Source organism: Gossypium raimondii, chromosome 3 (assembly GCF_025698545.1).
Source record: "Gossypium raimondii isolate GPD5lz chromosome 3, ASM2569854v1, whole genome shotgun sequence".
Classification (NCBI taxonomy): Eukaryota; Viridiplantae; Streptophyta; class Magnoliopsida; order Malvales; family Malvaceae; genus Gossypium; species Gossypium raimondii.
The window spans coordinates 2,082,771-2,098,768 of record NC_068567.1 but is presented as its reverse complement, the minus strand read 5'-3'; the positions used below and the strand labels follow the sequence as shown (position 1 = coordinate 2,098,768).

At 31.3% G+C, this 15,998-nt stretch overlaps 2 protein-coding genes across 2 annotated transcripts; both read left to right on the top strand.

Annotated features, from left to right (window-relative positions):
- The first annotated feature begins 5,530 nt into the window (after positions 1-5,530).
- LOC105796449 (tetrahydroberberine oxidase) lies at positions 5,531-7,216 on the top strand. Its single transcript, XM_052628987.1, has one exon. The coding sequence runs from the start codon at positions 5,531-5,533 to the stop codon at positions 7,142-7,144; it is 1,614 nt and encodes a 537-aa protein (XP_052484947.1). The 3' UTR covers positions 7,145-7,216.
- A 5,875-nt stretch (positions 7,217-13,091) lies between these two features.
- On the top strand, positions 13,092-14,896 carry LOC105796447 (tetrahydroberberine oxidase). Its single transcript, XM_012626165.2, has one exon. The coding sequence runs from the start codon at positions 13,123-13,125 to the stop codon at positions 14,728-14,730; it is 1,608 nt and encodes a 535-aa protein (XP_012481619.1). The 5' UTR covers positions 13,092-13,122; the 3' UTR covers positions 14,731-14,896.
- Positions 14,897-15,998: the final 1,102 nt, after the last annotated feature.

Here is a 15,998-nt window from a genome sequence, read left to right as displayed (position 1 = left end):
AAATTTGGGCGTTCTTCTTGAAGTAGAAAAGCAATGTGTTTTTCGCATTTAAGTCTTGGAAAATTATGATTGAAAAACATATGGGAAAAAAATAAAATACCTCCACATAGACAATGCTTAGAGTTCTGTTCTGATGAGTTTAATAAACTGTGCAAGTTAAAAAGGATCGTGAGACACTTGACAGTTCGTCAACAAATGAACAGAATGATCATGGAGAAGGTTCGATGTATGCTGTCAAATGCCAACTTACCAAAGTTATTTTGGGCTGAAGCAGCCTCTACTACATGTTTTTTGATCAACCGATCTCCATCCATTGCCATTGAAAAAAAACTCCACAAGAGGTATGTTCAAGTAATCTTGCTGACTATTCTGATTTAAAGATCTTTGGGTGCCCTGCATATGCTCATGTTAATAATGGAAAATTGGAACTGATATCCATTAAATGTGTTTTTCTTGGTTATAGAGTTGGTGTAAAGGGGTATAAGTTATGGTGTCCTGAAAATAAAAAATTTTTGATTAGCAGATATGTTGTTTTTGATGAAACTGCTATGCTACATAACTTATCTCTTAAAGACTCTTCCAATAAAGAAAATCAAAAGCAGGTGGAGCATCAGATTAATCCAGAATCTACAACAGAGTTGACTTCTTAAGATAGTACAAAAATTCAGAATAGAGTTGCTTTTTCACCACAATACTCTATCGCCAAAAATATAACTAGAAGAGAAATTAAACCTCTAAAGAAGTATGCCGAGACTGATCTAGTTACTTATGCTTTAAATGTGGCTGAAGATATAGATGCAAACTAAGAGCCATCTAATTATTCTAAGGCAGTTAGCTGTGAAGACTCAGAAAAGTGGATGTTTGCTATGTAAGAGGAGATGGAATCACTCCACAAAAATAGAACATGAGATCTTGTGAAACTTCTTAAAGGTAAAAAGGTTGTCCATTGTAAATGGGTGTTTAAAAGGAATAAGGGACTCGGGGAGTTGAAGAACCCAAATATAAAGCAAAGCTTGTTGCAAAAGGTTACAGTCAAATTCTAGGAGTGGACTTCATAGATGTGTTCTCCTCAGTTGTGAAACATAGTTCGATTCGAGCTTTGCTTGGTATTGTGGCCATGCATGATTTGGAGCTTGAGTAGTTAGATATAAAAACTGCATTTTTGCATGGAGAACTTGAGGAGGATATTTACATGCAACAACCAGAGGGTTTTACAATCTCAGAAAAAGAGGATTATGTTTGCTTGCTGAAAAAGTCCCTTTACGGTTTGAAACAGTCACCAAGATAGTGGTACAAGAGGTTTGATTCCTTTATGACTTCTCATGATTTCAAAAGAAGTAGCTTTGATAGTTGTGTTTACTTTAAGAAAAATAATAATGGTTCTTTTGTGTATCTACTCCTTTATGTTGATAACATATTAATAGCAGCGAAAGATAAATGAGATATAAGAAAGGTCAAAGCCCAACTAAGTGAAAAATTTGAGATGAAATATTTGACACCAATAAAGAAGATACTTGGTATAGAGATTCTCAGAGATAGAAAAACAAGTAAATTGTACCTAAGTCAAAAAGGGTACATTGAGAAAGCTCTTTGCAGGTTTAATATGCAGAGTGCCAAGCCTGTTACTACTCCTTTAGCAGCCCATTTTAGACTTTCATCGGGTTTGTCTCTACAGTTAGATGATGAGATTGAGTACATGTCACATGTTCCATACTCTAGTGCAGTGGGATCTCTCATCTATGCTATGGTTTGTTCACGTCCAGATTTATCATATGCAGTCAGTGTAATTAGCAGATACATGGCGAATCCCGGTACAGAATGTTGGAAAGTAGTTCAGTAAATTTTAAGATACTTACGAGGTACTACTAATGTTTGCTTACAGTTTGGAAGAACTAGAAATGGAGTCATTGGGTATGTTGATGCTGATTTTATTGGAGACCTTCATAGAAGAAGACCTATCACAGGTTGTGTCTCTATAATCGGAGGTTATGCAATCAGTTGGAAAGCCAGTTTACAAACTACAGTCGCTTTGTCTACCACTAAAGCTGAGTACATGACGATTACTAAGGCTTTTAAAGAAGCTATTTGGTTGACGAGACTCTTTAGTGAACTCAATAAAGACCTTTAAATTAGAACAGTATTTTGTGACAGTCAGAGTGTCATCTTCCTTACAAAAGATCAAATGTTTCATGAGAGAACAAAACACATCGATGTTTGGTATCATTTTTTTGTGATATTATTGGTCGTGGTGATATTGTTTTAAGCAAAATTAGTACTCATGAAAATCCTGTAGATATGATGACCAAGTCACTTCCTATAACCAAGTTTGAGCATTGCCTAGACTTGGTTGGTGTTCATTGTTGAAGTTAAACCCTTAAGGGGTTTTATGGAAGAGGTGGAGAACTTGTTCGTTGAGAATTCGTGTCAAGGTGGAGATTGTTAGAATTAAGTGACCCGAATCTTTATTTAAATAAAATACGATGGTAAAATAAAATAAAAGTAAAATCCCTATAAAACTACACTTCTTTTATTTTATTTTAGAATAAGGTTTTTTAAACATTATTAAACTCTATCTATTTGATATTGATTAGAATAAAGTGCTTCAATTTTTCTACACTCCTATTAGAATATGGTCTTACAAGCCTATAAATAGACATAGTCTACTCCTCTTGTAATCATTCGAATTCGACATAGTGATTTTTCTTCTTATTTGCCCGTGGTTTTTTCCCGAAAGGGTTTCCACGTAAAAATCTGTGTGTTCTTTATTTTTATTTCTCTTTTCTTTGCGATATATTGTCATTACCAACATTCTATTTTTATATATATCATGCATAAGTTGTGAAAATTCGATTAGTTTTATCTTTTATAGTAACTATTAAATCATTAATTAGAATGATATGACTTTTTTTTACAAGTATTATGTGGGAATAGTAAGTTGACGCTGTATTATACATGTGATAATATATTTATAGCATAAAATTTTGAATACATCATAATTTACTTTAGGGTAACTTATACAAATGATCACTCCACTTGCCTGTATTCCTATTTTGGTCACCGAACTTTGAAAATATTCAATTTAAGCATTAACATTAGAATTCGTTCCTGTTCTGGTCATCCACCACTAAATTGATAATGAAAATTCCTTTTCTAATTGGTATAATAATACATTTAGTCCTTCATACTTAAGTGTTCTATCAATTTGATCCTAATTCTAAATAATTTAATAAATTTAACCCTTCACATTAACAAATTCTATCAATTTGGTCCTCAAACATTCTAACCAAAGCTTTCAACTTTTAAAATAGAGGCATTTGGCATCTATTAATTGCTTTATTTATGGTTAAAATTATCCAATTCAATACATAAGCCTTTTGTTTATATTTTTAAGAATTTAGTGTTAGAAATTAACAAAAAACCATTAAAATAATAGAAAATACAAAAATTAAAAATATAATATATAATAAAATTATATAAATAGTTTAATATTTGTAAAAGAAAATTTTCACTCGATTAGCATAAAATTTTTGAACCACATATTACCATAATGTTAGTTTTAATTAATTTAACAAATGATTTGACACTAAATCAGACCATTAGTGATACATATTGCTTATTGTAGATTTAAAATTTAAAATAAATAGAACACATAATAATCTCTTAATCATTTATAAAATTAAAGAAATCATTATCAATGTAACAAAAGGAAATTCAATTAATTACATCACATTTTTTCTTATGAAAATTAAATGTTCATAATTTTATTATATAATTATTAATTGAACAATTGGATTTTTCAAAGTAATATTTTTATCTCTGGATTTAATTTCCAATTTCAAAGATCAATTTCGAGGGCTATTTCTATGTACCTTAAAGGAAATATCATACTTTATTAATAACAAGAGTAAATCTAAAGTGTTTTATTTTAAGGTTTTTCATTTTCTTTAGCCAAAATTTCATCAATCAAAAGGTCATAAAATATTATATTTAGAAGAAAACTAATGAAATAAATGAAATAAATTTTCAAGATAAACTCATTGGTATCAAGAATTGTTATTATACCCGTTAGAGAAAAGGTTTTTGTTATCAATTTAGCAGCGGGTAACCAAAACAATAGTGAATTTAAACATTAGTGCCTAAATTAAAATTTTTAAGCTTAAGTGACAAAACATCATCAAAGCTTTTAATTTAATGAATCTAAAAATACCATCAGTTCCATAATATTCAAAATAAGTTGCATAATAGCTTAAATAAAAATGTAATCGTGGAATGTGAAAATTTGCATGCAGTCAACTTGCAAATATAAATTTTATAATTTTGTATAAAAATATTATTAAATTAAAATTTAAGTACTAAATTGTAACTTCAGCAAAATATAAAAATTAATAGAAAAATTTAATAAATTGAATTTGCTAATAAAATATGAGACGTTAAATTGTGTTAAATTGTGCAATATTGATTCAAAGAGTCATATGACACGTCCGGTCAAGAAACTACGAAGGAGAGAATTTTGACTGATTTTTGTCTAATTTTATGTTAATTACCTTATTTTAATTTTTGTATTGAATATTGATTGTTAACCCATAACTGTTTTTTTTTTTACTATAATGATTTTATTTATGGACAGTTATATAAAAAAACCAATATTATAACATTACAATATTGACTCATATTTATTTTTGATTTTCTACATTCTATTATTTTCAATTTGGAAGAATAAATTATTGTTACTATGAATAAAAAATTTATAATCTCAATTTCGTCACCCGTTTTTCCCTTTGAAATTCCCGAAGTGCACCTTGTTCCAATTATCTTCCCATATTACAGTAAGTCCAACATCCACATACGTATGCAATAAGAAAATGGGTAAAAGTATAGTGTGTTATTTGTATTTAGAGTTAAATTATATTTTGTTTTCTCTATTAAAAAAATAAATTAGTCATTGTACGTTAAATTAATAAGTAAACTGATCTTTTGTGCTAAAAAAATTATACATTTGTACAGTTAAAAACTGAAGTGATTAACAAAATAATTAAAGAGTGACACATGTCAGGGGCGTAGCTAGGGGACTGACAGGGCCAACCCTCTAAAATAGAAAATTTTCCATTTAGTAAAGATAAAATTGAACTTTAACCCTTAAAAATTGATTTAATTCTTTAAAAATTATAAAAATGTAGACTACTAAAATAGTGAAATTATATTTTTATTATAGTAAAAATTATAATTTAATCTTGTACCCAGTAACAAAATTTGAGTGAACCCAAGAAGAGGAATTATTGTGCTGAGACCGGTTAATAGCAACTACATAGAGAATTTTTGACGATTGTTTTGGAATAATTTTGAGTGATTAAAAAACCCAATTTAATTAGACAAGGAAATGAACAGCATATGCCATTATTATGTATGAATTGACTTCAAATACCTGCGTTTCTTGAATCAAACTTTGTTCACATGGCGGCTCAAAGCATTGCCTCTATAAATAAGGGGAATATCTTGCTGAAATCTTCACAAATTCATCACTTCCATAAACATGAAGTCCCTTCACCATTCTCTGTCATTGCTTTTCATTGTTGTTTGCTCATTGTCATGGGTGAGTGCTTCAGCTAATAGCCATGATGATTTTCTTGAATGCCTTTATTCATATCATCCCAAGGAATCCTCTTCCATTACTCAAGTTATCTTCACTGAATCGAACTCTTCATATTCAGCAGTTTTGGATTCTTCCATTAGGAATCACAGGTTCTCTACGCCAAATACCCCCAAACCATTGGTTATTGTAACACCATTGAACATTTCCCATGTTCAAGCAACGATTCATTGCTCCAAAAAGCAAGGCCTCCAAATTAGAACTCGAAGTGGTGGTCATGACTTCGAAGGTCTTTCCTATGTCTCCCATGTACCATTTGTTGTTATCGATTTGGTTAATTTGCGATCAGTCGATGTTGATGTCGAAAACGAAGAGGCGTGGGTTCAATCAGGTGCAACCGTGGGTGAAGTATACTACAGAATCAATGAAAGAAGCACGAACCTTACCTTCCCAGCAGCTGTTGCCCGCACTGTAGGAATTGGTGGGTCGATTAGCGGTGGAGGCGATGGTATATTGTTCCGAAAATATGGTCTCTCGGCGGATAACGTAATCGACGCGCAGTTGGTCGATGCTAATGGAAGAATTCTTGATAGAAGATCGATGGGTGAAGATCTGTTTTGGGCCATTCGAGGTGGCGGAGGGGGAAGCTTTGGGATCGTTATTTCATGGAAAATAAAGCTGGTTCATGTTCCTTCAACTGTGACTGTTTTCTCAGTGGGCAGGACCTTGGAACAAAATGCAACACAGCTTCTTCATCGTTGGCAATACGTTGCACCCAATCTTCCGAATGATGTATACTCAGTCGTTACGTTATCAACGACGAACGGCAGTGAAAATAGGACAAAGACGGTTCTTGCCACCTTTATTTCATTGTTCCAAGGTGGTGCCAATGATTTTATTCCATTGATGCAAGAACGATTCCCGGAGCTTGGACTCGTTAAGGAAGATTTTATTGAGATGACTTGGATCGAATCTCTATTGTTATTGAACGGAGCTTCAAATGAAACATCGGAGATTTTGCTCGATAGGAGCAACAGGTATTCCTTTCTTCCTCCTTCATTCAAATCAAAATCTGATTACGTGAGGGAACCAATGCCTGAAATAGCATTACAAGGGCTATGGCCCCAACTACTCGAGGTCGACGAAGGAGGCATAGCAGTTCAAAACATTTTTGCTTACGGTGGAATAATGGAGGAAATTTCAGAGACAGAAACTCCATTTCCACATCGAAAAGGCACCTTATACAAGATATACTACAATATCGGTTGGCTAGAGGAGGAAAACAATAATTCTCAAAGGTATATAAGCTGGATGAGGAAACTTTATAGCTACATGGGTCCTTTTGTTTCGAAATCTCCACGAGAAGCGTATGTTAATTACAGAGATCTCGATATTGGAAGAAATAATGATGATGGCAAGGCAAGTTATAAGCAAGCAAGCATTTGGGGACGTAAATATTTCAAGAATAATTTTGATAGGCTTGTTTATGTCAAGACGAAGACTGATCCAAAGAATTTCTTCAAGCATGAACAAAGCATTCCTCCTCGTTTTCATTGATAGAAAAAAGAAGATTATATTATGAGTTAAATTTAGTACCTAATAATTCTAATAATTCGTCATCACTGTTGTCTAGAATGACTAATTCTTCAAAATTCAAATCTAGTCCAATATTATCATGTACGTACTCTATACAATTTCATTACTTAATAATACATTGATTCCGTTTTCCAATTTCAGTTTAAGTTAATTTCGATGATCTTATCAGTTTCGTCATCAGTTTAGACAATTTGATCAATCAATTTCAATAAAATCAATCGGTTCAATCTCTGTGAGATAGATCCTACTCTATATACTACAAATTTAATTTATTTTTGATGTACTCAACACCCATCAATAGTCCATACGTCTTTAAATGTCATCATTCTTTTCATTGACTTTAAGTGGAAAACATGGCATAATTTCATATTTTCTTACTATGCTAATGTTTCTCATTTAATCATGATGGATTGGCCACATGACCTGAGGTAGTATGGGGTCAAGCATAGAGTTAGGATGCGAATCCAAACTCGATTTATCAAAATTCAATAGTGTGTCTCGAGACAATGAAGCCATGTCTCGAGACATGTTTCTCCTATTTTCAACCTCTACTTTCAAAATTAATTGTCTCGAGAGAATGACCCTTGTGTCTCGAGACATGTCTCAAGATTAGGTCCCCTATTTTAGACCTTTAGCTTCGATGTTTCCTGTCTTGAGACAATTGGCCTCATGCCTTAAAACTAGACAATTTATATCTTGATCCATGTCCAATATATCTAGAGACAATTATTTAGAAAGGCATGAAATAGTCATTTTTTTTCTTGATGTCTCGAGAGATGCTCCTGATGTCTTGAGGCACTAATGCACTTTCACGAATAATGCATACTTTGTGACATTCAAATGATAACCAATACTTGCCTAACTTATGCTAACATTGTAACACCCCTAACCCATATCCGTCGCCGAATTAGGGTTAAAAGGCATTACTAATCAAAACACAAATCAAAACAAACATTCATTAAAGTTCAATTTTTTTTTTTTTACAGTTATATATAATAAACTAGGTCTAATATTAAACATGCAAAATTTTAAGCTTCTGTTTTGACCAATTTAAACAAAATAAAGACATTACAATACAAATAAACCATAAGAAAATAAGCCATTTTCGTATGGCTATTAATATCATATACAATATATATAGAAGTACGACCTTCAAAACATTACCTAGCCTGTACATGCCATAACTTAAAATTTAAATATTTTAATACCGAGACAGTAGATAGAGTGATGACCTTGCTGACGATCCCCGAATTTGAAGCTTGATCTTTAAGTCTAAAAAAAAAAACCAGAAAGACATAAACAAACAAAGTAAGCTTTTATAGCTTAGTAAGTCTATAACATAACTAAAATATATATAAATAATTATATAATTTCCTGGTACACTTAATGAATTCGCAATATACCATATATGTTATCATTTGAATAATTGCTATTCATAATCATCTTATTTATAACCAAATATATGAAATCATAGAATTCATATCAATGAGTACATATATATATATATATATATATATAAAACAACATGCATACAACCAATTGTATATATAAATACTCATCAAAATCTTATAACCAAATACACTTACATATAATTTATATATAGTCAAATGCATACTTAATTATCAACACTTAAAACCAAATGCATATACTGATTTAAAACTCTAATAGCCAAATGTGTATATACATATATGCTTAACAAATATTATCATTGAATGCATATACACTTTAAACATGAATAACCGAATGCTTATACACATAACAAATATTATCACCGAATATATATACACTTTAAACATGAATAGCTGAATGCATATATACATATGCCTAACAAGTATTATCACCAAATGTATATACATGTTCTTCAAATACATATGAAATAATTCATATGCATATCCATCATATTTAAACACATAATATAAACAGATTCACCGGCACTTAACCTGTTAGGTTTTAAAACCTGATTCAGTACACTGGCTTTTAGCCTGCTAGACTTATAGTCCGAATTGTTTCACCGGCATTAAGCCTACTAGACATAAAGTCTGAAATATTTCACCAGCATCAAACCTACTAGATGTAAAGTACTCTGAAACATTAGATCACCTTATAATGATCCAAACTAATAATTTCATACCTTCAATTACATTCAAAAACTTTTACATGAATATATATACATAATCGAATCTTCCATATACATATATAAATTTCATACTTAAATTCATTACAAGAACATATACATGTATACCGCATAATCGAATCTCATATAAACTTATATAAATGTCCTTCCTAAATTCAATAAAAGAATATATACATATATGTAAGTATGCTCATTCAAATATAGCATATGCATATAAATTACAACTCACATATACATACCTATTCAAACTACATATACAATCATGAGTTACATATCTTTAATCAAATCCAAGAGTTTATACATGTATATACCTATATATATATATATATATATATATATATATATATATATATTCGAACCTAATATATATATGTTATACATACCTTTGATTAAAACCAAGAATTCATACATATACAATATATATATGTATATATATTCGAGCATTATATACATATTTATATATACATATACATATATACATACTCATACCTTTTTCTAAATTCAAGACTTGTTCATGTATTTGCATATATATTCGAATCTAACATATGCATAAATAACTTTCTTACCTAAATTCAATACAAGAAATTTACACACATATATATATACATGCTTATTCAAATATCAACTATACTTATATACATTTCTTACCTTTATTTCAACCCATAAATTTATACAAGATTATACTTGTATATTTGAACATGCTATATATATAAATATCATCCATACTTCAAAATTTATTCAATCAATATACTTTTAATTATAGCTCAACACAAAATACAATTAGTATACATGTATAAATATTAACTTAATAACTTTTAATTGCTAATAGACTTACCTCGGACAGTGTAAAATCGAAACCGGATGATTAGTCGACAACTTTAGCTTTTCCCTGATCCAACTCCGATTTCTTTGGTTCTTTATCTAAATATATTCAAAATGAGCTAGTTTAAATATTATCACATTCAATTTAGTCCAAAAACACATAAATGGAAAAATTACTATTTTGCCCCTAACATTTACACTTTTTGCAATTTAGTCCCTATTACATAAAACACAAAATACACAAAATTCTTCCACACTATACAAGGGCTGAATGTACCTAGTGCTCATAAAAGTCCACACATTTTATTTATTTCACATTTTAGTCCCTCAAAAATTTAATTTCACAATTTAGCCCTAATTACTCAATTTCACCAAAAATTCAAAGACAAAGCATGTTAATCTTTCACATATCTTTCATTTTTCACCATCAACTATCACAAAGCTTAAGCATTCATCAATGGCACATTTCAAAATCATCAACAATTCACAAAAATAAGACTTGTGTTTTGAAGTATTCACAGCAACGATCTCAAAAACGTAAAAATTATCAAAAATCGAGCTAAACATAGATGATAACAATTGAATTTTTACTTTGTTTTTTTAATTAACATATATTAATATTTTATTTATTTACCTTATTAACCTTTATTAAATAATTTATATTTCATTTAACATAAGGATAAAGTTGTCCATAGTCACCCACTATCATTTAAATGGCCTAATTGTCATTTAAGACCCCCATTTTTAAAAGACAACAACAATTGAGTGCTTTTAGATTTGACCCCTAAATTTTTATTTTACGCAATTAAGTCATTTTATCAAATTGAGCACTCAAACGATCAAATTTTCATACGAAATTTTCACACATATTAATTCACATACTGCAAATACTAAAAATAACATTAAAATATTTTTCTAACTCGAATTTGCGGTCCCAAAACCACTTTGTCCGATTAGAGTCAAAATTAGGCTGTTAAAAACATAATATCAATCAATATACATAAATTAAACCATCATAAACACATTTAAAACATGAAAAATCCATATATAGCTTCTAATGCATCATACCAACACATGAACATATAAAAGTTATACATATTAACATATATAAATTCATCATGATCAAGATTCAAAACTCAACTTTAGGACCCTTCTAGGTCCAAAATATATCCAAGTCTACCAAAGTAGACAAAATAGCATATAAGACCCATAATGACATTAACAACCTATAGATAAAAGACTACAAACATTGTCTGAGCTGGGTTGCAAGGCTTAGGATGTGTCCGAAGTCCCACAATGTATCAAAGTATCTATTGATCATCGATGCATGAAAACAAACGCATCTGCATGTTGAGCATTGCAAGCTTAGTGATACTAATATGATTTGTTCAAAGCATAATAATTTTAAGTAATGAAAACATAACTTAAACATTAGAACATATCATCAATTAAGTACCACACTCAACAATAACCCAATATAAATGGATCATTGTATCATGCCTCCCTTAGGGTATTCTGGCTTACAACTTTCTCAAAGTTTACACATCGTGTACATAGTATCTCATTTTCATCATACCATTTCATTATTCGAATCACAAAGTACTGATGTATCCTCAAGAAATTTGCATCTGATTTTCATGTACCAATAACCAAGTTTAGTTATCATAGTTTGGCCATATATCAATTTCATATACAATCACATAACACTTTACATTATAATCACATATCATTTTCATTCTTTTGCTCCTATTAACCGATTTTGGATTCAAGGAGAAGTACATGGATCAGTATACCAATATATGCTCACGACCCTATAGGAATTGGAGCAGATATTTTGTACTCGACCCTCTGGGAATTAGAAAACTCTCTCACTCTCTGAGAGTACAAGAGTAAATCGAAGTGCGCCTAGTGCTAATAAACTCAAATATATCTAACCTTATAACATGTTAATTATACTTGTAACCCTATTCGACACTGCTTTCTTGTTATTAATCATTATTAAAGTACAAATCAATATTGTATTCATCATAGTATCATAGGTTATAATTCAAATACATATAAACATAACATCATTCTAAGGAAAGGGAAAAACAAAAACAAATTCTGAAATAAAATAAATGGATTTAACGATGAAATAGTGAATTTAATGGTGGAGAGATCGATTTGATCAATTTAATTGATGAAATAGTGAATTTAATGGTGGAATGATCGATTTGATCAATTTAATTAACCATAGTGATAAAATTAATACAGAAAATCTGACTAATACAAATAAAAATAACCTAAATTTCTAATTACTAAGGGTAATTTACCTTAAAATTTTATAAGGGCCAGGAGAGAGGCACCATTAAGGGCAGGCGAAGCCATATATGTATGTTTCATAAAATTGTTTGATTATTATAACATATTTATGTTTTCTAAAATTGTTTCATTTCTATTATAATTTAAATTATAAAAAAAATCACATTAAAAAGAATTAATCCACTTTTTTATATTTCATTTTTAGATTCTATTATTTTCAAATTTGAAGAACTAGTTCTTGAGACCTTGAAAAAGCAAAATATCTTTCTTATTTTCTTACCCTTCAATCTCATCACGAATTTTCTTTTTTCGTTTAAAATTTCTACCAAAGTTCATCCATAACATAACAAAAAAGGAACTTTCAACTCATTTAAATCCACCTTGTCCCAAGTTTCTCCCCATATTATCATTACACGAAACCCAATAGTACTACGATGCGTGAACATTCAGAGCACGTATGCTATAATTAGTCAAAGATTTAATTTTCCATCTACATGTATAGCTTTTCCGAATACAACAGTCGACAGTTGACTTCAAATACACGCTTTTTCCGTGTCAAACTTATACCGCTCACGCCAGCTAAGAAACTTCAGTTTTCTTCACATGGCGGCTCAAAGCATTGTCTCTATAAATAAGGAAATATCTAATTGAAATCTTCGCAAAGTCATCAGTTTCATAAAACATGAAGTCCCTTCACCGTTCTTTGCCATTGCTTTTCGTTGTTGTTTGCTCATTGTCATGGGTTAATGTTTCAGCTAACAGCCATGATGATTTTCTTGATTGCCTTTCTTCATATCATCCCGATGAATCCTCTTCCATTTCTAAAGTTACTTACACTGAAACAAACTCATCATATTCGGCAGTTTTGGAATCTTCCATTAGGAATCACAGGTTCTCAACGCCAAATACCCCGAAACCATTGGTTATTGTAACACCATTGAACATTTCCCATGTTCAAGCAACGATTCGTTGCTCCAAAAAGCATGGCCTCCAAATCAGAACTCGAAGTGGTGGTCATGACTACGAAGGTCTTTCTTATGTCTCCCATGTCCCATTTGTTGTTATCGATTTGGTTCATTTTAAATCGGTAGAGGTCGATGTCGAAAACGAAGAGGTGTGGGTTCAATCAGGTGCAATCGTGGGTGAAGTATACTACAGAATCAATGAAAGAAGCACGAACCTTACCTTCCCAGGGGCTCATGGCTACACTGTAGGAATTGGTGGGTTCATTAGCGGTGGAGGCGATGGTTTATTGTCCCGAAAATACGGTCTCGCGGCGGATAATGTAATCGATGCGCAGTTTGTCGATGCTAGTGGGAGAGTTCTTGATAGAAGATCGATGGGGGAAGATCTGTTTTGGGCCATTCGAGGAGGCGGAGGGGGAAGCTTCGGGATCGTTCTTTCATGGAAAATAAAGCTGGTTCATGTTCCGTCAATTGTGACTGTTTTCTCAGTAGGCAGGACCTTGGAACAAAATGCAACACAGCTTCTTCATCGTTGGCAATACGTTGCACCCAATCTTCCAAATGATGTATACTCACTCGTTGCGATATCAGCGTGGAAAGCCAGTGAAAATGAGACAAGGACGGTTCTAGTCACCTTTACTTCAGTATTCCAAGGTGGTGCCAATGAGCTGATTCCATTGATGCAAGAACGATTCCCTGAGCTTGGGCTTGTTAAGGAAGATTTCATTGAGATGACTTGGATTGAATCTGTATTGTTCATAAACGGACTTTCAAATGAAACATCGGAGGCTTTGCTCGAAAGGAATAGGTCCCTTCTTCCTCCTTCATTCAAATCAAAATCTGATTACGTGAATGAACCGGTGCCTGAAATAGCATTACAAGGGCTATGGCCCCAACTTCTCGAGGTCGACGAAGCAATCTCAGCAGTTCAAACTTTTATAGCTTACGGTGGAATGATGGACGAGATCTCAGAGACAGAAACTCCATTCCCCCATCGAAAAGGCACCTTATACAAGATACACTACAACATCGGTTGGCAAGAAGAGGAAAACATTAGATCTCAAAGATATATAAGCTGGATGAGGAAACTTTATAGCTACATGGGTCCTTTTGTTTCAAAATCTCCACGAGCAGCGTATGTTAATTACAGAGATCTCGATATTGGAAGAAATAATGATGATGGCAAGGCAAGTTATAAGCAAGCAAGCGTGTGGGGCCGTAAATATTTTAAGAATAATTTTGATAGATTAGTTTCTGTCAAGACAAAGGTTGATCCAGAAAATTTCTTCAAGCATGAACAAAGTATTCCTCCTCATTTTCATTGATAGAAGAAGAAATTTTAATCTCGTTCATTATTATGATGTATACTTAGTAATACATTTTATCTTAAAGTTTTTGTTTAGAATAAACTTGTTCTTCATATTATGATGAATAATAAATACTGTATCTACTCCAACCTTTGACAAAGCATCAACAAAGCACACCTCTTAGTACGGCTGCCAAAATTGTATTCGAAAAATAAACTTGCGTTTTGAAACAGTTATTGCCAATGGATGTCAATGTCTTGGTACAAATTCCAACATCTTATTACTGTATTAGAATGAATTGTAATAAACTTGCATTTGAAACAAAATTTTAGTTATGGTGATTGGATGCCGACGTATTAGTATGAATGTCAGCCAACGTCTTAGTACTGTATTAGAATCAACATCGTTCATTTGCAAAGGGGAGTAAAGTTTTGAATTATCTTTGAATGACTACCTCATTGTTTTAAATATTATTATTTTTCTCATTCATATAATATATTATTATTATATAAATAACTTTAAACTGTAACTCATTTCTCATGAATTTCTTCATTTGAAGAAATTCAAAAGACTAGTGAGAATTTTTTTTTTTTTTTTTTTGCTTCATTCAAATTGATCTGTTGTAAATACAACAAGAACATCATTCAAAGGAACTATTTATAAATACCACAATGAAACATTTCCTATAATTGAAAAACAAATACTCAACATCAAAGCTAACACTCACCACCAAGCTCTAAACATGTCACCATGATCAATACTTGCTATTGCCAAAGTTGAAGACATTTCATTATCTGAAAATATTGTTTGTGTTAGAGTTAAGTGACACAAATCCTTATTTAAATTAAATACTGTGGTGAAATAAAATAAAAGTAAAATCCCTATAGAATTATACTTCTTTTATTTTATTTTAGAATAAGGTTTTTTAAACCTTATTAAACTCCATCTATTTGATATTATTAGAATAAGGAGTTCCACTCCTATTAGAATAAGGTTTACAAGCCTATAAATAGGCATAGTCTACTCCTCTTGTAATTGATTTGAATTCGACATAGTGAATTTTCTCCTCCTTTGCCCGTGGTTTTTTTTCCCGAAAGGGTTTCCACGTAAAATCTGTGTGTTCTTTATTTTTCTATTTCTATTTTCTTTGTTATATATTGTCATTACCGATATTATATTTTTAACAAATTGGTATCAGAGCTTCCGGGTTGTTCATCTCAATCACGGTAATGGCGTCTTTGAAGTACGAAATTTCACTGTTGGATCGCAACACTAGATTTGTGTTA